This window comes from Phascolarctos cinereus, unplaced genomic scaffold (genome assembly GCF_003287225.1).
Source record: "Phascolarctos cinereus isolate Bilbo 61053 unplaced genomic scaffold, phaCin_HiC Scaffold_5;HRSCAF=322, whole genome shotgun sequence".
Taxonomy (NCBI): Eukaryota; Metazoa; Chordata; class Mammalia; order Diprotodontia; family Phascolarctidae; genus Phascolarctos; species Phascolarctos cinereus.
The window spans coordinates 446,315,632-446,337,678 of NW_027555958.1; the positions used below are offsets into that span (position 1 = coordinate 446,315,632).

The window sequence follows — 22,047 nt, forward strand, 5'->3', positions numbered from 1 at the left end:
CTCCATCTCCTCCTTGGTCTCCCTGTCCCAAGTATCCTGCCCACCCCCCCACCACATTTCTATATTTTACTAAAGTGATTTTTCCCTAAGTGGAGGCCTTCCTCCTCCTCCTTCTCAGAGAATGCCAGGGCTTCCCTATTGCCTCTACAAGACAAACTGACTCAGCTTTTAAAGCCCTTCATAGACACACTCCAACTTATCTTCCCAGCAGGACTGGACATTACTCTCTTGATTTTTATCTGTCCATCACAAACAATGCAGGGGCCCTTTACCTCCAGCCTCCCTGTCCCCCAGGCCTGGAATGCCCTCACTCCTCACCTCTGTCCCCCAGCACCCTTCTCCCTTCCAGTTCCTGCAGGAAACCTTTCTTGAGCTCCCTCCCAAGTTACCTTGTCCTTAACTTTTAATTTGTATTTATTTTCTTTATGTTTTGTCTGTTTACATTTACACGAGTCCGTGGTGCCTTACCCACTGGAGTGTAGGCTCCTCGTGGGCAGCTACTGCTCCATAAACTCTAAGCAAACGGACAGCGCTGGGCACCTGACTGACTGATGAGAAGAACTCACTACTGAATAACTGCAGGTAGTAACCGGATACTTGGCCATGTGCTGTGGGAGGCCACATCCACCTCAGGGGAAGGAGGCAGAGCAGCCGAAAAGGCCCGACCCTGACAATTAGGAAGGGGAAGAGGAGACTGGGGGCCTGTGATGGGGGGAGCAGCAGCTCCGGCTTTTGTCCTGAAGGGCTAGGAAAGGGCTAAGGGAAGGAGTCTAGGGTCAACCCAAGAGAGAAGCAGCCTTGACAGGAAGGCTGGGCTCACAGGCTCCCATTTCTTCCATCTAGAAGTTCCAAGAAAGGCAAAGACACAGCTCCTGCCCTCAAGGAGCTCCCAGTCTAAAGAACAAGGTGCATCAAGGATGACCACAGTATAAATGGAAGGAGACCTCAGAGAAAAGGCACTGAAGGCTAGAAAGGCCTCCTGCAGAAGAGGGGAAGGCAGGGGAGGAGGGGCAGGATTCCAGGCAGGGAAGGAAGGGGAGAAAAGAGAGAAATCTTTTGTCTCAATTTCTACACTTGAAAAATGGAAATGATGCTAACAGCCACTACCTCATGGGGCTGTTGTGAGAATTCAATGAATAACATGTGTAAGATGCTTTACAAACCTGATGGTACAGATGATGGCTATCGTTATCACTATTAACATCCATCATCATCATCATCATCATCATCCACTGGGGGGAAACAGCATGTCCAAAGATACAGACACCCTAGCTTCTGATCTTGCCCTTACCCTCAAGGGCTCCCCCAGCCTGTTCTATCTAATCATAGTCTTTTCCCATTCCTTCCCTCCCTCTGCTTTATAACCCCAAACCTTGTTCTTCATCCTCACTGTGACCTCTAATCCCTCTACGCCCTCCCCCCCACCCCGTCCTGGCTACACTTTCCTCCTTTTCTTATCTTGATCCCTTGGTAAATGAATTCAGTTACACTTTCTTCTGTGTTGGAATCTCTTGTCCCCTTATTCTATCAGCAACCTCACCCTGCCAAACCCCACCCTTGTATAGCTCCCACCATCTGCCACCTTCACTCCTACTCATTTGCTGGGGAAAATCACAAACTGCGCCAAATGGTTCTACTACAAATTTATATAATATAATTGCAAGTGGGTCCTCACCACAGCAAGGCAATCCTTTACAATCCTAATCAGTTCACCATCCCACTGATCATACCTGTTCACCTCTCCTCAAGTCCCCTTCCCCCATCCTATAAGCCAAGGACTGCCCCAAGAGCTTGCTCTTATCTCTCCTCCTCTTCCTCTGAAAATACTCCAGCATCCCTCTCCACTATCTCCTCCTTCATCACTGTGTCTCACTTGGAGATGGCCCTTCTCTTTACAAGGCAAACTCATCTACAAGCACCCCCAACTTCGTCCCCTCCCATAGCAGGAAGTAACTGGGAACTTAACTCAGCAGAGGGTGGTAACACCATCAGACCCACTCTTCAAGAAAATAACCCTAGCAGTGGAATGGAGGAGAGGCTGGAGGCAAGGAGACAACCAGAAGACTAGTGGAAAAGTCTGGGTGAGGACTGATGAAAGCTTGAGCCAGGGCGATGATTGTGTCATTAGAGAGAAGGTGCTGGAGGTGAGAAATGTTGTAAAGTAGCAATGACGAGTCTGGATTGGATGTGCAGAGTGAGTTTAAGTGAGGAATCAAGGATGACACCAAGATTGAGAGCCTGGAGGACCTTGGATGGTAATAAGAAAGGTAGGAAGAGGAGGGTTGGGCAGGAAAAAATCACGGGTTCTGTTTTGGACATGCCGGGTTGGAGATGTCTACATGACATCCCATTCAAGATCTACAAAAGGTGGTTGGTGTTACAGGGCAGTAGCTCAGGAGAGAGGCTGAATACAGAGACCTGGGAATCATTTGCATAGAAATGATAAATGAACCCATAAGAGCTAATCACCAAATGAGATAGAGTAGAAAAAGCCCTGGGAGACTCAGTGGGTGATGCTTATGGGTATATGATCTGGATGAAGATCCTACAAAGGAAATGGACACAGACATGTCAGGCAGGTAAAAGGAAAACCAGGGAATGGCAGAATCACAAACCTTTAAAGGGAAGACTCGCCCTGAGAAGACAGTGATCAACAGTGTCAAAGGCTGCAAAGGGATCAACAAGGATGAAGGGGGAGAAAATGCCATTAGATCTGGTAATTAAGAGATCACTGGTAGCAGCTTCAGTTGAATGACGAGGTTAGAAGCCAGACTGCAGAGAACTGAGAAGAAAGGAGGAGAGGGAGAAGGCATCAGCTACTGATGGCTTTCTTAAGTTTAGTCAAGAAGGGAAGGCAAGATACAGGATGATAGTTAGTGGAGACGGTCAGGTCAAGAGAGAGCTTCCTAAGGATGAGATGCGCTTGTGGACAGCAGGAAAGGAGCCAGCGGAGGGGGTGAGACCAAACAGGACAGAGTGGGAATGACAATGGAGGCTCAGAGAAGAAGGGACTGAGATAGGATCAAGCGTGCATGTGCAGGAGAGAGGCCAACCTCCTCATGTGAGACGGGGCAATGGGAAGAGGTGTATGAATGATGAGAGATGAGGGGAGAAAGAAGAGCTTTTGGTAAATGGCCTGTTTTCGTCAGTGAAGTTTGTGGGGAGGCTCAGGACGCTGTCAGAGCCTCAAGGAGAGATGGGAATGTTCAGAATAGCTGCTGCAGAGACTGGGATAAGCGAATCCATTTGGGAGGTGCAGAAAGAGTGCCTCACTGCAGTGAGGGCCCAGCTGAGGCTGTGTAATAACGTAAGTTTGTAGTGGACCGAGTTGGCATGGTTTTTTATTTTCTCCAGCTCTGTTCAGTGGTACATGAGTAGGAGGTAGAGGAGGATGTGAATAATCCAGGGAATAATCAGTGATAGGTAAAAGAGGCGCGGGGTCTGATTATACAGAACAGGGTAGAGCTGAGCTGAGTCACCAGGGAATCAAGACGAGGAAGGGAGGAGAGGACAGCCAGCGCAGGGGGAAAGAACTGATGATAATAGCAACTAGTTCTTATATAGTGCTTTAAAGTCTGCAAAGGGCTTTTAAAATAGTACCCTGTTTTATCTTCACAAAACCCTGGGAGGTAGGTACTATTATCATCACCATTTTACAGATGAGGAAACTGAGAATGAAGAGTAAATGACTTACCCAAGGTTACACGGCTTGTAAGTGTCTGAGGCCAAATTTGAACTCAGGCCTTCCAGACTCCAGGTCTACTGCGCCATCTAGCAGTGAGGATATAGAACAGGATTAGGGATCATAAGGCATAGAAACAGATGGAAATGACAAAAGACTATGATCACATAAAAGAATTCTGGAGTTCATGAACATGGAAACAGGACACCTGTGGCTAACAGCAAGATCAAGGCACGACTGTCCTTGTGGAATGCAGAAGTAGAAGTGAGTCACTGGAGCTGGGAGGGAGTGGGAGATGGTGGCCACAAACATGTACACTGAAGGCAGATGGGGAGGAGGGGAATGCGGTGAGCAAAGCCCTATTCTCCCAAGAAAGGAGGGAAGCCATCATGGGGTCAATTGATCAACGGCCACCAAGATCTGGACTGAAAGAACCTCCACAGAGGAGGCCTGCTGACACGGCCATCAGCGATGGCCGCAGAGAGAGAGCCCGGGAATGACAAGAGGAACAAGGGTCGGCCAGCGCTGCAAAGAGTGGCCGGGGAGACTGCGTCACCGGGATCTCAGCAGCAGCCAGAAGATGGAAGGAGCGGGAGAGGAAACGTTTTAAAGTGGAAGCAAGTTTGTTAACTACATACCAGGCATTCCAGAGTACACAGTGGAAGGAGTGTCTAGAGCAGAAGAATCATACTGAAGGCTCTTGAGCTCATGACATACGAGGGTCTACTGAAGAAACTAAGCATGTTCAGCCTGGAGAAAACTCAGAGGGGTAGATGGTAAGTTTTCAAGTATTTATCTGAAAGGCTGTCAACTAGAACAAAAATGAGGTTTATTTAGCTTGGCCTTAGAAGGAAGAGCTAGGAGCAATGAGTGAAAGCTGAAAAGAAGTAAACTGAGGCTCAGTGAGGGGAAAATCCCCTTGCTCTGAACTGCCTTGTGTTATTTTTGTATTGTATCCTCAGTCCCTGACACTGTGCTTTTTTGCATACAGGAGGCACTCAATAAATGTCTGCTGAATTGAATCAGGAGGTCAGGGAAAAGGTGATTAAGTAACAGCACACGGACTTGTCTTTCAAGTGGGCAGGGGCTTGGGGAGAACTTGACCTGGCTCGGCCACCTCACACAATTCTGCCCACCGCAGCAGCCATACAAAACAGAGTTGAATGACCACAACATACAGAACACAGAAAGCACTGTGGGCACTAAGAGAGGACAAAAGCAACCCCATTTTGAGATACTCCATGGGAGAAGTAAGCTAGATTAGCAGCAGTGCCAAATGAGGAAGGGCATTCAACACTACACAATCTATTCACAGCCATCTTTAGAAATACAATACGTTGGCCTCTGACTGGCGGAGGTAGGGAACAGAATAGATTCCCAAGGTCCTGTCCCATCCTAGAACCCAATAAGTTTATTTCATGGAAGGGGCTGGTATCTGACCAACAAGAGACCACTCACTCTTCTCCCCAAAAAAGAGGCTTCCACCACAGCCAGGAGCATGGGGGCTTCTAGAAGCAGCCTTGAAAGCCCAGAGAACCCAAACACAGCTCTGGGGGAAAAGTCCTGGCACTTAGTTTGGGGGAGGGGGTGTACCCTGGGAGCTAGACCCTGAGTGGGACAGGGTGGCAAAGGGTGTATGTCTTGGAGCAAGGTTCTGTGGGGTGTGATGGAGAGAGATCCCTCAGTGGGGGAGAGGGTCCTGAGAACCAGTTTCTGCAGGAGAGAGGTCTCCGGTTTGGGGGAAGGTGCCCTGAGAGACAGGCACTGGACAGAGAGGGATCCTTCAGTAGGGAATGGGGTAGGGGAAGAAGGGGTATGTTTGGGGGCCAGGCTCTGCAGGGATGCAGTCACTCAGTATATACAAGGCAGGCTGAAAGATGAAGGAGTCAGTCAGTGCAAAGGATGAGCTCTCAGTGCCTGAGGGATCCAGGTGCCATATTCCGCACTGGGCACGAGCGACACTGTTTGCTTCAGTTTCTCGGGTTTGTATTTTTTTTAAGTCATTTTATGCACAAGGAGCTTATTTCTTAAACAAACACTCGTGGTTTTGATTTACACCGAAGACGGCGCCTAAATAATTTATGGCGGGTTAAATTTATTGCAGAGCCCTGGCTGGCTGCAAATTCGAATTGCCAAATAATTAGATTTTAGGGCCAAGCTTATAAATTATCCGTCGATTTGTCCGGACTTGTTTGTCAGCTGCTTTGTGCTCCAGGTCATCTTTGGCATTGGGCTATTTGTGTTTTAATTGTTGATTTGCACTTTGACAGATGAGAGCCGACGCCTCCAAGTTGCAGGGGGAGGACGGTGGGGAAATCAGGGCTTGAAAAGGCTTATTTTTTCCTCCTTCCCTCTCCCCTCTTCCCATGTCAACCTCAAGGCCATTAAAATAGAAAAGAGCTCGAACGCAGACAACTGGCTGTGTGTGTGTGTGTGTGTGTGTGTGTGTGTGTGTGTGTATGTACACGTACCATTTACTTTCACTCAACCTGAGTTTTAAGAAAATGGATAATGCTACTACAAGTCACAAATAACGTCCAATAATCACAGTCCTCTGGAAAAATGCACCTCCCCTGATGCCATATATGTGTGCAGGTGAACTCACACCCTGCTAAAGCATGGCCAGCCCTGCCTGGAGTGCTGAGATATTGGTAGCCTCTGCTAAGCTGATCTTTCAGGGCAGAAGCTGGCACCAAACGATTTTTGTGGAGCTGCCTGTAAGCATACATTTATCTGGTGCCACTGAAGCAAGGAGTGGCTGTGGCTGCAGGCAATGCCCCCTCTGAGGCAGAGAGAGGAGCCAGTCAAATCCAAGAGCAAACTCACCTGACAAGGACATGTCTGTCAGCTGTGGGCCCATTCCTCATTCCTACCTTCCTTCCCCTTTCTCTCCCCAAAGGGAGGGCCCTATATATATTACCTCAAAGAGAAGGCACAGACCAGGAAGGCTCAGTTAGCAAAGGGTGACCAAGAATTCCCCTCCCCGGGGGGTCCAGAGGCCATAATTCTGACCTCAATGCACATGACCCACAATGCACTACTCCTAATCAGTCAATTTCCCAACAAAGTGGATTGATATGCCCAGAGGTCAAGTGACTTGCCCAGGGTCACACAGTAAGTAAATGATTTGGTTGCTGAGGCACCAGGGGAGCCCTGAGGGATCTCATTAACCAGACAACCAGCTGTGGCGTCGGGAGAATGGGGCAGGGAGTGGATGGTTGGGAGTACAGCTGGCACGCTGCCCTCGACGGTCAGTGCTGGGTCCCCAGCAGCACACGAGGGTAGTGACAGAAGACAGCCACCACAACACCAAGCCTCAGGGCAGCAGCAGGGCGCCTTTCCCCACTGCTTCTGTCCCCACGAGCTGATGGGCTCCCTCAGCTTCTCTGGGAGGGCAGCAGGGCCAGAAACGTGCCCCAGGTCACCCAGAACGCAGCAGCACAGCAGGGCTGCAGTCTAGGTCTGGTGCGCAGAAAGTTAGCCTGAGTTCTCAGCATACAACCCTCACCCAAGCAACAGCTCTCAGACAGCAAACCTTTCCCAGGCTGCCCATCACCATGGGATGCAAAGCTGTTCCAGCTGCCCAGCCGGCCTGACACTCCCTCTCGCAGCCCAGCTTCCAAGGGCCCAGGGATGGAAGACTGCACGGCTCACCATGAAGCCTCAAAAAACGAGCAAAGGCCAAGGAAGGATAGGATGAGGCCCTGCCCGTGGGGGCAAACCCCTCTGGCCGCGTGCAGAGAGAGCCCCACAGCCCAGGGCAACCGTACCCAAGGCCCATCTCCTGGGCATCCCTTCCTGCCAAGACCAGCCCCCAGCTCTGCAATGAGGCATCCTCTGCCTGCCTGGTGAAGCCTCTCACAGTCTGTCAGACTCCAGAGCACCTTCCCGGGAGCTCGTTCCCTGCTCCTCAGGGAAAGCCCTGTCTGCCCATCTCTCTAGCATCCGAGGCAAGGGGAGGTGAGGGCAGACTCACTCTTCCTCAATGTTCTCCTCCTGAATTTCTTTCCCTTCAAACTCTTCCCCACCCAGCAGATCCCCTCACATGAGAGAATGGAAGGCCCAAGAAGCATCACATCCACTTCTCAACAATCCTTGCCCACCACCTGCCCTGTGCGGCTCCTCATGAGCCAGCAGCCTCTAGCCTGGCATCCCTGAGGTCCCCAGGCCTCCCCTACCTGGCCCTCACCTTTCCTGAGAATCAACTCTCCTCAGAAAACACCAAGCAGACCCTAAAGCCACAACTACCTGGGCAGGACACGAGTCCCCAGCCCCAGAGTCTAAGCAACCACCAAGGAAGACTCAGCCTCATAAGCCCAGGGGACCCACTTACCACATTTCCACTCAGCAAACCGAGGGGAAGGGAGGCAGGGGCACAGGTAAACAGGGAGGCAGTGGGTGAGGAACAGAGAGGCGGGGGGGCGCCCTGTAAAGGGACAAGGAGGCAGGGAGTGAGGGGACAGAGAGGTAGGTGGCAAGGAGACAGGGAAGCAAGATGACAGGGAGGCAGGTGGTGAGGCGACAGGGCGCAGGGGGCCAGAGGACAGAGAGGCTAGGAGACAAGAAGACAGGGAGGCAGGGGGACAGGGAAGTGCGGAGAGGGCGAGGGTACAGTGAGGTGGGGAGGGCAAGGGGACAGGTTTGTGCTTGGAGCACCCACAGCCCCCAGAGTGTCTGTTCGCAGCTGCATCAGCTCCTGTGCCATATGAAGCCCATGTGCGTCCTCACTTGTAGAAAGCTTGGTCCTGGCTGTACCTCAGTCTACACGCAACCCAGAGGACACAGTGCTGACAGACGTGATGCCCTCCCGCCTACCTCTGTTCATCTGTCAGATCCTCAGTCAGGTCCTCTCCTTTTCTTTAATCCTAGTAAATGAAGCTGACTAAGATAAGCTTCTCAGAAGAACCGTTCTAGGAAGAGGAACTGGCCCTCTCCAAAGAGGGGGGAAAGTGCAGAGAGACAGACGGAGGTGGGATGGCAGGAAGAGATGCAGAAGCCCCACAAAGGTGGCTCCATGTGAGGGATGGGATCCAGGGGCTTCCTGCTCAGGGCCTGGCTACCCAGCTCCCTAGAGGAGCCCTAAGATCCTGCCAAACAGCTCCTCTCCTACCATCCTCCGCCTGCTCCTCCACCACCTCACCTGGTGCACTGTCTTCAGCCTTCCAATGAGCAGGTAGGGTAACCAAACAGGCCACCAGGGCAGGCCCATGCACCTACAACAGGGCCTTTAAAAGCCACTTCAAGGTCCAGGCCACGGGCTCGTTAGCTTGGCTCTCACAGAGCAAGCAAGGGCCCCTTGCCCTTACAGGGCCAACTGTCCGGCCATAAGGCACAGCAGGGCTCAGGAGCAGCCTGGGGCACCTCCCCAAGTCCCCAATCTGATCCTTCCTTCTCCCATTCCATCTTTCTCTCTGGCCTGTGACCCCTAACCTGTTCTTTATCCTCACTGACCGCCAATCCCTCAGTTCTTTCCAAAGCCAGCCCTCCTGCCCCCTTGCACATTCTGACCTCTTGGAGAATCAGTTCAAACCTACACCAGCCTCTTCTCGAGTCCCTTGCCCCTTAATCCTATCACTGACCTTGCCCTGCCAGCCTCAGCCTAGGATGACTCTCACCACCCACCAAGGCCTGTGCTCTTATTCACGTGCTGCTATATATATGAGGCTGGAGAAAATCATGAAATCGTGGTGACTGAGTGAGGCCTCTATAAGCTTATGTTCCAGAATCTCATCTGGACCCTCACTGCCGCAAGGCAATCCCTCCACTCCTCCCTAATCAATTCACTTTTCCAATGACCACAGTATCTCTTCAAACCTTTTCCTCAATCCTCTAACCTCCCATAATACTCCCTTGTGCCAATCTCCTAGCTCAGAACCTTGCCTGAAAAAAGAGAGGCCATTTGCCCAGAGTGCCCTCTTCTCCCCTCCTCCATACCTCTCATCACCCAGAGGCCTTCTGCCACCCTTCTTGGGGCCAAGGCTCAGCTCTCTACATGCACAAGTAGCCCTCTACCATTCCTTCTCTAGCAATTGCCCACCCCATCATTCTCTCCATGTCTCCTGGCACACCCAAGTCTCTCTGATGCTCACCTGATGTCCCCTTCCCTGCCAGTTACCTTACTCCATCTCTCCTCCTCTTGTGGGCTGGCACCCTTGAGAAGGCCATCTGCCATTGGTGCCTCTGCTTTCTTTCCTCTCACCCTCTTCCGAGGCCTCTGCGCCATCCAGCTGAAAACGCCCTCTCCAAAGGGGCCAGTGCTCTTTTAGCGGCCAAATGCAACAGTCTCTTCTCTGCCCTCCTCTCTCCTGACCTCTCTGAGGCCTCTGGCACTGTCCACCACCTTCTTCCCTTGGCGTTCTCTTCTCCCCAGGTTTTTGTGATGCTGCTTTCACCTGGCTCTCCTACCTGTTGGACCACTCCTCAGTTTCTTTTGATGGTTTTTCCTCTAGCTCCCCAAGGCTCTGTCCTGGGCTCTCTTCTCTTCTTTCTCTATACCGGGAGCGGGCAACCTGTGACCTCGAGGCCACATTTGGCCATCTAGGTCCTCAGGTGCGGCCCTTGACTGAATCCAAACTTGGATTCCCCACCCACCCCTACGTACTCTTTCTCTTGGTGACCCACCCCACCAGCTCCGTGGATTCTGATGATGCTCAGGTCTATTTTTCCAGCCTTAACCTCTCTGCTGACCTCCAGTGTCTCATCCCATGAGATGCCCACAGGACATCTTATGTTCAACTTGTCTAAAACCGAACTCATTCTCTTCACCCTGCCCCCAAGCCTTCCCCTCTGCTGAACGAGGGCACCATCATCCTCATGTCAGCCAGCCAGGCTTGAACCCTGGGTGTCATTCTCAACTTCTCATTTTATCCCCCTCCCCCCACGTGTAATCAGTGAGCAGGCCCTGTCATTTCTACTTTCCTAATGTCGCTCACACATGCCTCAGGTTTCTCCCCACTAGAGCAGGGCTCGATACCTGGGTGTGGGCAACATCTGCATCAAGACGGTGACGGAATCCTTGGGAGCCGAGGGTAAGGAGAGAGAAGAGAGGAGGGCTCCATGCCCAACGAGGCAGAGCGCAGCTAAGGAGCCAGCAAGAGAGGCCCAGCCGGAGCGGCACAGGGGGAGGAGCGCCAGGAGAGCCGCATCCAGGAGGGGCGGCTGGCTGGCGGCCCCCAGAGCCAACACCTCTGGGCCGCGCTCACTTGGGCAGTTCCAGGGCAAGGCCCGGGAGCAGGAGCCCGGTGTCTGGTGCAGCCCAAATCCTGAGCACACTGCACATTGTCTCATTCCCCCTCCCACCTCCTCAGGGCTATCTCCCTCCAGGAGTCCTGGTCTGGCCACAGTTTGGAGAAAGCCAACAGATCCATCCCGCTCCCTGGGCCCACAAGGCATCCACCAAACACCCAGGAGGCGGCCCCCATGAGGATGCCAGAATCCAAGCCAAAGAACAGACGGATTTTCCTCTCCCACACCTCTGAGCCCCCAAGGGGTGCCCGGGGCATCAGACTATGAGAAAAACCACAGAAAGCCAAGAAAGAGCCTGACTGTCTTTGGGAGCTAAGAGTGAGGAAGGAATGAAGCAGGAATGAAGCTTTCCCTGAGCGGGGAGGCCCAGAGGCCCCCTCACAGAGCTCTCCCACCCATCAGTCAGCCCTACTCATCTGGCAGAGAGCGCCAGCTTTAATGCCATAACATATGACCCCTCCACGCTAACAGGAAATACGGCATGTGCCAGGGAAGCCTGAGTTATCGAGGCTGTGCTGAGCATCACTTTGAATTTCCTGATTTGGGTGCATTTAATCTCCACCATAATGTTACAGTAATGTCAGTTTTGCATTTCATTTCCCAGCTTAAAAGAAGAGCGCCAGGGCCTTCACGTGGACACACAGCCAGGCACAATGATTCCAGGGGGTGCTCAAAGCCCAGAGGGGCTGCAGGGCAGTCAGGCCTTCCTCAGGCCCTCTTTACAGCCCTCAAAGGGACTCCAAAGCAAAACTGGGCAAGGGGCAAGGGCTGGGGCCTCAGGGCAGGAACACCCCAAGGGAGGAGATCGGTTTAATTGGGGCTAGGAGGGAGGCCAGGGTGTGGGGGGGAGAATCTTAAATTTCCTTCAACTTTTCCAAAATACTTTCCTTCCTTCCTCATGGAGGATTGCCAGGATGCCCATGTCTAACACATCTGAAATCTCAACTGTTCTGGAAGCTTCCAATTGCCCACCCTCTTCTCCATGCCTCTGCCCCCACCCCTAAAAACAGCATCTGAATGGTTCTCTTTATAAGCAAAAGCAAAAGCATTTACTGGCAGGTTAACTTGAAATGCAGATGGGGTTTCTGCAAACTTTCCTAAGGAAAGAAATCCCCATCGGACTCAGACCAAACATTAGGAAACCTCCATCCCAGAGGTCATTTTTCTCCAAAGTTACGGACCCTGGAATAGTGAAGAACAGAGTGCCGATAGCTTTCCCAGCAGTTGGGCAGGCAAGAAAATCTGAGGGCCAGAGAAACGCCAAGAGCAGGCTGGACCCCCTCCTCACAGAGCCAGGCCAGGGCCGCTGGCTTCTTCACACACAGCTTCCCTCCAGCTCACACACCAACAGTGCTGGGGGAGACCCAGCCCAGCCAAAGGCAGCACCAGCAGAGCCCAGCCACTGACTGGGCAGGACAAACTGCAAACCTCTAGAAACACACAGAGGAGCTAATTTTCCATCCACTGGAGTGAACAAGAGGAGTTTTAGGCCCCATATTTAGAGGAAGTAAAAAGGTATTTTGAAAATCTAAGTTAACCATCTTCTATGAAAAAAGCCCTTCCTGGCCATCAGGACTCCCCTCCCCCAAAGGGGAGCTCAAGCCCCTAGTCAAGCAACACCCCCCACCACCGCCACCACCACCACACATGTGGCTACAAAAAGAGCCTGTGGACTAATCAGGGATGGGGGAGCCGAAGCTGGGCCCTGTCCTCACCAGATCAATTGAGGACTCTCCAAGCCCCCAAGGCCTGGGTCAGCATGCTCCATCCTTCCCTTCCTTCCTGCAGGCCCTAGTGTTCTTAGAGGAAGGGGGAGAGGGGCAGGGGGCTCCTGAAACCCAACAAGATCTGGAGACAAAAAGAGCTCCCTCAACATCCTGCTCTTCTTCTAAGGCTCACTCTTCCTCTTTTCCAAGACAGGCCTCAGAGCGCTGAGATCCAGGTTCAAGAAGACCCCAATGGGAAACTGAGGCCCACGTGTGGCTAAACCTGCCACTCCAGGGAGCACAAACTCCATCAAGAGGCCAGAGAGCACAGACACGGCGTGACACACTGGCCAACTTCAAGAACTCCTGGCTCTGCTTTCTACCTGAGTGGGCGATCCCCCCTACCCTCTTGTCTTAGACTCAATTTCCTCATCTATAAACTGGGAATAACCACACTGGTAGGACCTAGCCTTCAGTCAAGTTCCCTGAATCAGAGCCACCTTCCCAGGATGCTGAGAAAGACACAGGGCTCGGGGGGCCCAGGACGTGATGCTCACCATGTCACTGGGATCCTCAGTCCCATCACGGTGGCACAGAAAGCAAGGAGGCTCATCGACAAGGGTTTGCATGCCCCAACACGTGCCAGCTCTCCCTGGGCCCCTATCCTCACGCAGCTGCTGGCCAACTGATCTGGCCAAGGGTCTTCTCCAGAATCCCAGCACACACCAGCAGGCCACCTAAGCTCTAAGCAGCAAGAGCTGAGGCACTAAGAGTCCCCCACCTCACAGCTGTCGCCGGCAGGGAACGCTGATCGGAGCCTTCTCCTGAACCGGACCCGGGCCCTTGGAGAGCCCAAGAGAGCAGGCCCCAGGGAAAGACGCCCATACCCAGAAGAGGGTGTCTCTATAAAGAAACATGGCCGCCGGGGAGAGCCAGCGTCTGCACGGCTTTGGGGAAGCACCCCTCAGCATCGGCGCTAAGGCCTCCTGGCACTGGCTCCTGCCAGCTAACCTCCCAAAGCCTGCGCCACACTGAGGCTGAGCTGGAACGGCCCTGGAAGTCACCTCCGTCCAACACCCTGACATGAGCTGCCTGGCACCACATGGCTAGGAAGTAACTGGGCCAGAATTTGAGCTGGGGCCGCCAGGTTCCAGCTCGGTGCTCCTTCCGTGTCCCAGGTATTCCCAGAACGGCCCTCTGAGAAGCTCACAGGGAAAGGGCCTCAGACAAGGGGCCACCCAGCCTCTGCCTGAAGATGTCAAAGGACAAGGACCTCACCTCCATGTGAGACAGTCCCTCCCACGCTAGGATAGCTCTCCACATGAGGAGGCTTTTCCTGGCATAAAACCTCAACTGGCCTCTCCACATCTCCCTCACTGCTCCTGATTCTTCCCTCGGAGGCCAAGCAGATCTGGGCCAATCCCTCCTCCACAGACATGACCCTCCAAATGCTAGAAGGCAGCTCCCACGCCCTCCCTGAGCCTTCTCTAAGCTAACCCTCTCCCAGGTCTTTATACATTCCTCATTCACATAGAATTCATTCAACAAACAGCACAGAGCAGTTTCTCTCCTAGCAGAGACCTGAGGCAGGAGGGGACGTAGAAGGCCACTCCAGTCTGGGGATGTCCAGCAGGGGGGTCTCACACACAAGCCCTGCTGCTCTGGGAGCTGACCCAGTCATGGACAGATCGGGCCCAGAAGTACCCCCTCCCCATCAAACACAGTCACTTCCAATGGAATGAGGACACGTGAAAGACGCTCACAGAGAAAAAAGTGGGCTTTTTACAGCCATAGATTGAGATGACTTCAAAAGGGGCTGAGCCTGCACCTGAGACCCTTAAGCCAGACAGCTCCCCAGTCTTGCTGAAGCTTGGGCTCTAGCATGCTCTCATCCCACCCCCTTCGCAGGCCCCAACAATCAGGCCAAGGCCAGAGGGAGTCTTTGCATCTCCAGGTTCCGTGGCATTGTTCTCAATCACATCCTCAGGTCACCTCAGAAGCAGAAGAATAGCTAGGCTTTCCTGTCCTGAGACCTGAAACCCAAGAGACAGACAAGCCATCTCTGTGTGGAATTCAATTCCACAAGCACTGCTTAAGCACCTACTGTGTGTGGGCCTTGTAAGGCCATTCTATCAGCAGGGATGAAGTCTACAGAGAGAAGTGCATGCAAATTAACCATGAGGTGATTGGGGGGGTGGGGGTATGCCTGGAAGGGAAGGCCTCAGGATAGGAGGTGGTACCTCACTGAGCTTGAAGGAAATGAGAAATTTTAAGAGGCCAAGGTGGTGGTCAGGAGGGAAGGCATTCCAGGCACAGTCTCTGCAGCTGTGTGGAGGGTCCCATAAACTGAACAGCAAAACCAGTTTGGCCGAATTCAAATGAGTCTAGAGGGTCAGTGAGGACCAAGCAGGATTCCAGAAGAGCAAGGCTTGTGAGCCTCCCACCTCCCACCACAGTGAGCTTGGGCTCAGGCTACAGAAGGGCATAACCCAGCCGGGAATCTGCTTTGCTTGACTAAGCAAATCTGTTAGAAGAGTTTTACTTTTCTGCCAGTGGGGAAGGTGGGTAAAGAAAATCACGTTTGGTTCATCAAAAACAATAAAATGTATTTACACAGACATATGATAAGACTGGAGCCAGGCTGCAAAGGGCTCCTAGACAGGAGTTTGTATTTGATAGTTTTATACGTGATAGAACAGAAGAGAATAATAATGACAACCAGCGTTTCTGTAGCCCTTTCAGGTCTGCAAAGTGTTTTTACAAATGCTATTTGATCCTCATGACAACCCAAGAGGCAGGAGCTATTATTATCTCCATTTTACAGGTGAGGAAACTGAGGCAGGCAGTGGTGAAGTGCCTGGCCTGGGGTGCCACAGCTTGAACCAGGCCCTCTTGACTCCAGATGTACTATGCCTGTGCCCTATGGCAGCACCAGAGCCTCACAGGAGGCTCTCTCCCCTGTGCCCTGCGGGCTCCATGCAGAAGGCTCTTCACACTCCTGCAGCCCCTCCCCACTTGGCCTCAGGGCCTTCTTGGCCTACCAACCATGCTTTGGCTGTTCTTGGCCCTCTGCTCTCCTGAGCGGGAAGTGTACCCCAAAAAATGCATCTCGACAGATTCCCTTGTCCAGAAACTGGCTCGACCCCTGCCCCCATTCCTTCAGCCACCCCAGGGCATGCCTGGGAGCCCATCAGCTGAGTCTTGCTGTCCACCAGTGGCCCAATCTGTCATCCCTCCTTCCAACTATCTCCTGCCATCTGTCCCTGCAGGGGACTGGAGCCCCCGAATTGGGCCAGGAGTCACAGGCCTGCCCCTCACTGCCCTCCAGCACCAGGCTTCCTTGCTTATCCAAATTCCAGCCATCCTTCCAGGCCTGGCCTAGGACTCGCTGCCTTTTCTAAAAGCTTGCCACGCTAATCAATACAGCGAGGCAAACCTGTCAGCTACCACCATGGCCCCACTATGCACTGGGCACAACCACTCCACCTGGTCAATTACACCACCCCACTGCATGCCCTCCAACTCGTTCCCCTGCTGCTGGACCAGGAGGCACGCTGGCCCCCACTTCTGCGGTGCTCCTCACCCCCACACCCAGATGAGGCCAGAACCATGGCAGCATCAGAAAAGACTTGGGCAGGAAAGCACCAAGTCTGACCCCATTTCAAGTGCAGGCACACACCACCCACGTGGGACACACAAGCAATCCCAAAAACCACAGTGATGCAGGCCCCTCTACCCAAAGGAGAATCCCCTCTGCTGTGTCCCCAACAAGCCTCTGCTCAAAGACCTCCACGGCCGGGGGGCTCACAGCCTCAGGGGACAGAAGGAGGGTTCTCTACAGTCCCTGCACCCTCGACCACCGTGTGTTCCCGGCCTCCCCCTGGTTCGGGTCTCAGGACCAAGCAGAATCAATCTACTCTCCCTTTACACACTTCCCACCATCATAAGCTCAGAGGTTTGCAGTTGGAAGGGACCTAAGAGGTCATGTGGCCCAAGCCCCTCATCGCAGTGATGGGCCAACTGATCCACATGGGCTGGCCACTGTGCTGATCTTCACAACAGCCCTGCAAGGTAAGTGCTATTATTATCCCCATTTTGCACTTGAGGAAACTGAGGCAAATAGAGGCTATGTGACTCGCCCAGGGTCACACAGCTAGTAAGTGCCTGAGGCTAAGTAGGTACTGGGGTCTCCCTGATTCCATGCCCTGGTGCCCCCTAGCTGCCTCCAAACCGGGGCCAGGCGTGTATTTGGAGGCTGCTGATTCAGGTCTGGAGCGGCCAGGCGCCCTCTGACGCCCACTCTAAGTCTAGAGATTCGGTGACTTGAACCACTATAGACGGAAGTCGGGGAGCAGCCCACTGCGGGGACTGGTAGAAGGAGAACAACAGAGAGAACAAAGGGTAGACGAGAACAGGAGTGAGCGGACAGATCCCCCACTCTATCTAGTCTGGCTAGAACTCAGAGAATGAGAGACTGAATGATGAGGAATGCCATGGAAGAGGCAATAGGGAGCCAGAGCAGTCTTTGAGAACAGGAGTGGCATGCTCACAGTATTCACTGCCTTACTTCATTTGAATTCGATAAACTATGCACTAAAACGGGAGGGAGAAACTTGAGGCAGGAAGGCTGGGTCAGGACAAAGGCCTCCAGCCCCAGAGGAACACCCCAGGGCTGAGGTGCATACCACAGGCATGCCCTTTCTTGGCCTCCTTGAAGCGGGGGGGGGGGGGGGGGTTATGCCAACAGGAATGGTCAGCCCCCAAACCAGTTACTGCTTCGTACACTAGCATGAGGGCTTGGGAACACGGAGTTTTATTTTGTTCTACAAGTTCCTGTCCCCTACAATGTGTCTAGCACTGTAGCTGCCCTTACCAGCTCTGCCCACCGCAGGGCACAGAGACCAAGGCCACTGCCAAGCAGCACCCAGTGCAATCGGGGCCACCTGTACCTGCCTTCAGCTGGGTCAGGGTGGCCCCAGTCATGAGCCTGACCCTTGGGGCTGGCCCAAAGTGCGACTTCCCTCCCTCTGCAGGCACATGTACCCTAAAGGAAGCCCAAGAACTCAGTGTCCGTGTCTGCGCAACACCAAGGTCAAGCTCCCCAAAATATAGCCCAGCCTGATGCCCAATGGGCCCCACCACTAATGTCCTTGCCAGTAAAAAAACAGCTGTGATGGCCAAGAACTGCCACCAGCCCTCTGAATGTAGTGCTTATGAGCAGCTACAGGCCGTCACACACATACGTGCTCAGGGACCCCGAGAATCCCAGAAAGGCCAATGCTCTCCTCTGGCCAGCCATGCCCTTCCCAACTCCCACACCCAGAGGGCACTCCCCAGGGGCTGGAGAGAGCCCAACAGAAAGAAGCTGTCAGAGAAGGGGTAAGCCACACCCCGCAGGGCCCCTGGCAGCACCCACCCCCACCCCACTCTCGAGGCCCCTCGCAGTCACCTGAGGATGGATCTGCGGCTTGTCACAGGTAGCCTCGAAGTCCAGCACTAAGAAGTAGTGGTACCTCTGCGGAGGGATGGCTGCCATGGCCGCCATGGCCACCCCGAAGCCGTGAGTCGCCAGCGTCTTGCCGGAGATGGAGCCGAGCTCCGGGACGAAGAGGAGGGAGAAAGAGGAGGAGGAGGAGGAGGAGAGCCCAGCACTATCCTCGCCTTCCACAGCGAGTCTGGAGAGAGCCTCACTTTCCCAGGACGGTCAAATGCTGCTACCATTGAACACCCAGAAGTCTGGAGGGAGGAGGGGACAAAAGACACGCCGTTACTCTCTCCCCACCACCAGCAGGAAGCTCCCTGAGGCCCACCAGCCCTCCCTAGAGCACTTGCCCACACACAGCTGCCCAGGGTTGTGGCCTGGAAGAACAACAGGCACCCGAGCTGGGGCCCAGGCAGGGTCACCCCAAAGCGACAACAAAGAAATGTGCAACTCTGCGGGCTCCCCCCCTGCCCTGGAATGGAACCCTGAGAACACACACACCTGACCGGCTCAGAGAGCCCCAGACAGACCCAACAGTCAAGAAAAGAAAGACCCCAAATTGGTCAATAAGTCATCACACATTTCCTAAACACCCACCAAAGACAGCAAAAACAGTTCCTGCCCTCAAAGAGTTTACAGCCTAACCAGGACAGCCAACATGCAAATAAGCAGGCAATGATACGACCAATGTGAACGGAAGGCAGTCTCTGAGGAGGGACCAGAAGAAGCCTCCCGCAGAAAGGCGGATCTGAGTGGAGTCTTGAAGGGGGCTGAGACAGAGGAGAGGAAGGAGAGCACCCAGGGAAGGAGGCAGCCTGGGAGCAGGCGCAGAGATGGGGGATGGAGAGGCACACGCGTGGGACAGCAAGACCAGCATAACTGAATTCTATCATAGTGGAGGGGAGGAAAGAATGCAATGAAGGGCCAGGTTGTAAAGGGTTTGAAATGCCTAACAGAGGAGTTTGTATATGATCCTGGCAATAACAAGGAGCCTCTGCAGTTTAATGAGCAGAGGAGTGACTAGCATTTTAGGAAACTCTCTGGCAGCAGTGACGTAGAGAATGGTTCTGAGACAGGTACACCGATGAAGGCCACTGCAACAGTCCAGATAATGAGGACCTGCAGCAGCTTTGTGAATGGGGAGAAGGTGCCCAAATGAAAGGGTGTACACATAGTGGTGTAAATGAAAGCCTTGGCAGCAGACTGGATGAGTGAGAGTGAGGGAGGGTCTGAGGTTGGGGGCAACAGAGAGGGCGGCAGTGCCTTTGATAGTCATGGGGAGGATTTGGGGGTGAAAGTGAATTAACATTTGGACATGCTGAATTGAAGATGCCCATAGAAACCCAGAAGACACCTGGTGAAAAAGGAATGGAAGCTCTAGAAAGAGAAGTTAGGGCTGGATTGAGAGACTGGGGAATCGTGATAACTGAGCCCCCAGCAGCTGACAAGATCACCATGGGAAATAACACAGAGGAGGGGGGAGAGAAGAAGGCCGAGGACAGGCTCCTCCACAAGCCACCTCTACCTCTCCAGACACTCACTACACAGGACCCGTCCATCCTCCCCACTCCAATGTGGCCCGTGCAGGAGAATCAGGGAGGGCGCAGCTGTCCCCAGTCTGCCTGACTGCTTAACAAAAGTACATGCATTTCAGGGCTAGCATCTGCCTCAGTGCCCCAAAGGTTTGGGGAACTCATGGCAGTGAACCTGGTGATCACAACCTTGGGCTGCCTTGGCTACTGTGCCAGACGCCTGATGGGACAGACGTTGTTCACCCAGCTGGGGCAGTAAGAGCAACGTGACTAATGCTCTAATCCAATCATCTAAGGGTCCACACGCAAAGAAAGAGGGGCATTCCTGCTTCTTGATCAGTTTCCCCTCTAAGCTCCCAGTGTCTGCTGCTCCAAGGAAAAAAGCAGAGATCCTGGGAGCCAGCTATTCCATTCCCCACAGCCTCCACTGTGCCAGGGCTCCTGACTGTCCCTCCTTTCTACCTTTAACTAGATCAGCGGCCTGGAGCAGGGAGCCTCCTGAGTTAGGCATATATGGGGCTCCAGCTGGATGGGCGGCTTCACGCTGTTGGGGTCCTCCAGTGAGCAACCACAAAAGCAGTCACAGAACCACACATCTACCAACCCACAGCTTCTGTCGAGGTGGGGGCTGTGGGGAGGCAGTGTTAAGGAAGAAGGGCAGCCCACGGGACAAGAATGAAGGGGTCTCCTGTGGGTCAGCTCAAGGCTCCTCCTGCTGGGCCAGGCAGGGCAGCTCACAGGACAAGAATGAGGGGACAGGGGATCTCCTGGGGGTCAGCTCAAGGCTCCACCCACTGAGGCAGGTAAGGCAGCCCATAGGATAAGAATGAGGGGACAGGGGATCTCCTGGGGGTCAGCTCAAGGCTCCACCCACTGGGGCAAGCAGAGCAGCACTACTCAGGACACAAAAAGGGCCAGTCCCTAGAGCCAAAGACCTTCCTGCTACACCTGAGCCAGTCAATGCTGATAATCTTCCAGCCTAGCTTGGGGCCTGTTTCCCTCTCTGTGAAATGGGTATTCAATGCAATCTGATCAGTATTACCCTGAGTCCCACCTGAAGAGGACTGTTTTACAGCCTTTTCAAGTAACAGCAAAAGGAGCCCATAAAAATGCAGCTGTTGGGCCCGAAGCTGGTTCAGATTTCCTTGGGACTCGGGCCACAGTACTTAGAGGCTGCTGCCCCCTCCCCCAGGGCTATTTCCCAACATCCATAGTATCAGCACAGCCCCCTCCTTCTCCACACACTCTGACATGATCAGTCCCAGGGCTGGCCTGGGCATGTACCTCCCTTTGCACAGGCCAAGATCTGCCCCCTGGACAATCAGGCACTACATGAGTGCCTGTGGCAACCCCACAGAATCCCAAAGCTACCCAGAGCATCTTATCCAATCCAACCCAAACCAGAAAGGAACGTCCCACTACAATATAAACATCAAATGGTCATGCAGCCTCTGCTTGCAGACCTGTGAGGACAGGAGATCACTATTTCCCCTCCTGGAGTACTCCAGGCCACTGTGGGACAACTCTCATGGTTAGGCAGGTCTTCTCCCATCCAGCCTCAGTTTGTTTATCTGCACCCACCCCTGCTCTGCCCTCTGGGGCCAGCAGGACAAGACTCATCCTTCTTCCACATGCCATTCACAAATGCATGCTGTGGTCTGTCCCAAACACCACACCTGGACTCCCAAGCCAGGGGAAGTAGGATGACAACAGCAGAGAAACGGCATGAGCTCTTCAGGCCTCACCTGGAGGCACCATGACTACGTCACTTCCAAGGAAAGCACCAGGGCTTAGCCTCAACACAGTGACTGCCCTCACACCCTGCCCACAGCCTGGCTTACAGCCCAGGAGCCCAGGGCCAGCTCCAGGCCTCAGGCACCTGCAGGGTCAAATGAACAAGCAATCCTTATGTGCTGGGCACTGTGGTAAGGCTGGGAAAATAAAGGAAGGCAGAAACAGCTCGTGCCCTTACGGAGCTCCCACTATGATGGGGGAGTCAGCATACAAACACCTGTGTACAAACAAGACAGAAACAGAGTAAACTGGAGATCAGAGGGAGCAGGGAAGGCTTCTTGCAGAAGGTGGATTTTAAGTGAGTATAGACTGAAGCCAGAGAAGCTGGGAGGCAGAAATGAGCAACGAGGATGGCAGTTGGGAAACCGAGTGCTGGATTCAAGGAGCGGCGGGGAGGCCAGTTTCACTAGATCACTGAGTCCATGAGGAGTAAAGCAGAGAAAGACTGGAAAAGATCTGATCATGACAGAGGATTTTCTGTTGGCTCCTGATGGTGACAGGAGGCCACTGGAACTGATTAACTAGAGGGGGGACGTGGTCAGAGCTGCACTTTAGAAGGAACAAGTTGACATTTTGGAGATCTGACTGGAGTGGGGAGAAATGAGT

The 22,047-nt window shown here is 53.4% G+C and overlaps 1 protein-coding gene across 4 annotated transcripts in view; it reads right to left on the minus strand.

Moving 5' to 3' along the window:
• The window catches only part of ERI3 (ERI1 exoribonuclease family member 3), a 191,406-nt gene that overhangs the window by 148,581 nt on the left and 20,778 nt on the right, over window positions 1-22,047 (minus strand). For all 4 annotated transcript variants that reach the window (XM_020987552.2, XM_020987550.2, XM_078156599.1 and 1 more), the window contains exon 2: window positions 18,083-18,369. In XM_020987552.2, coding sequence (XP_020843211.1) covers window positions 18,083-18,178 — 96 coding nt within the window. In that variant the 5' untranslated portion in view covers window positions 18,179-18,369. The remainder of the gene's footprint in view (window positions 1-18,082; window positions 18,370-22,047) is intronic.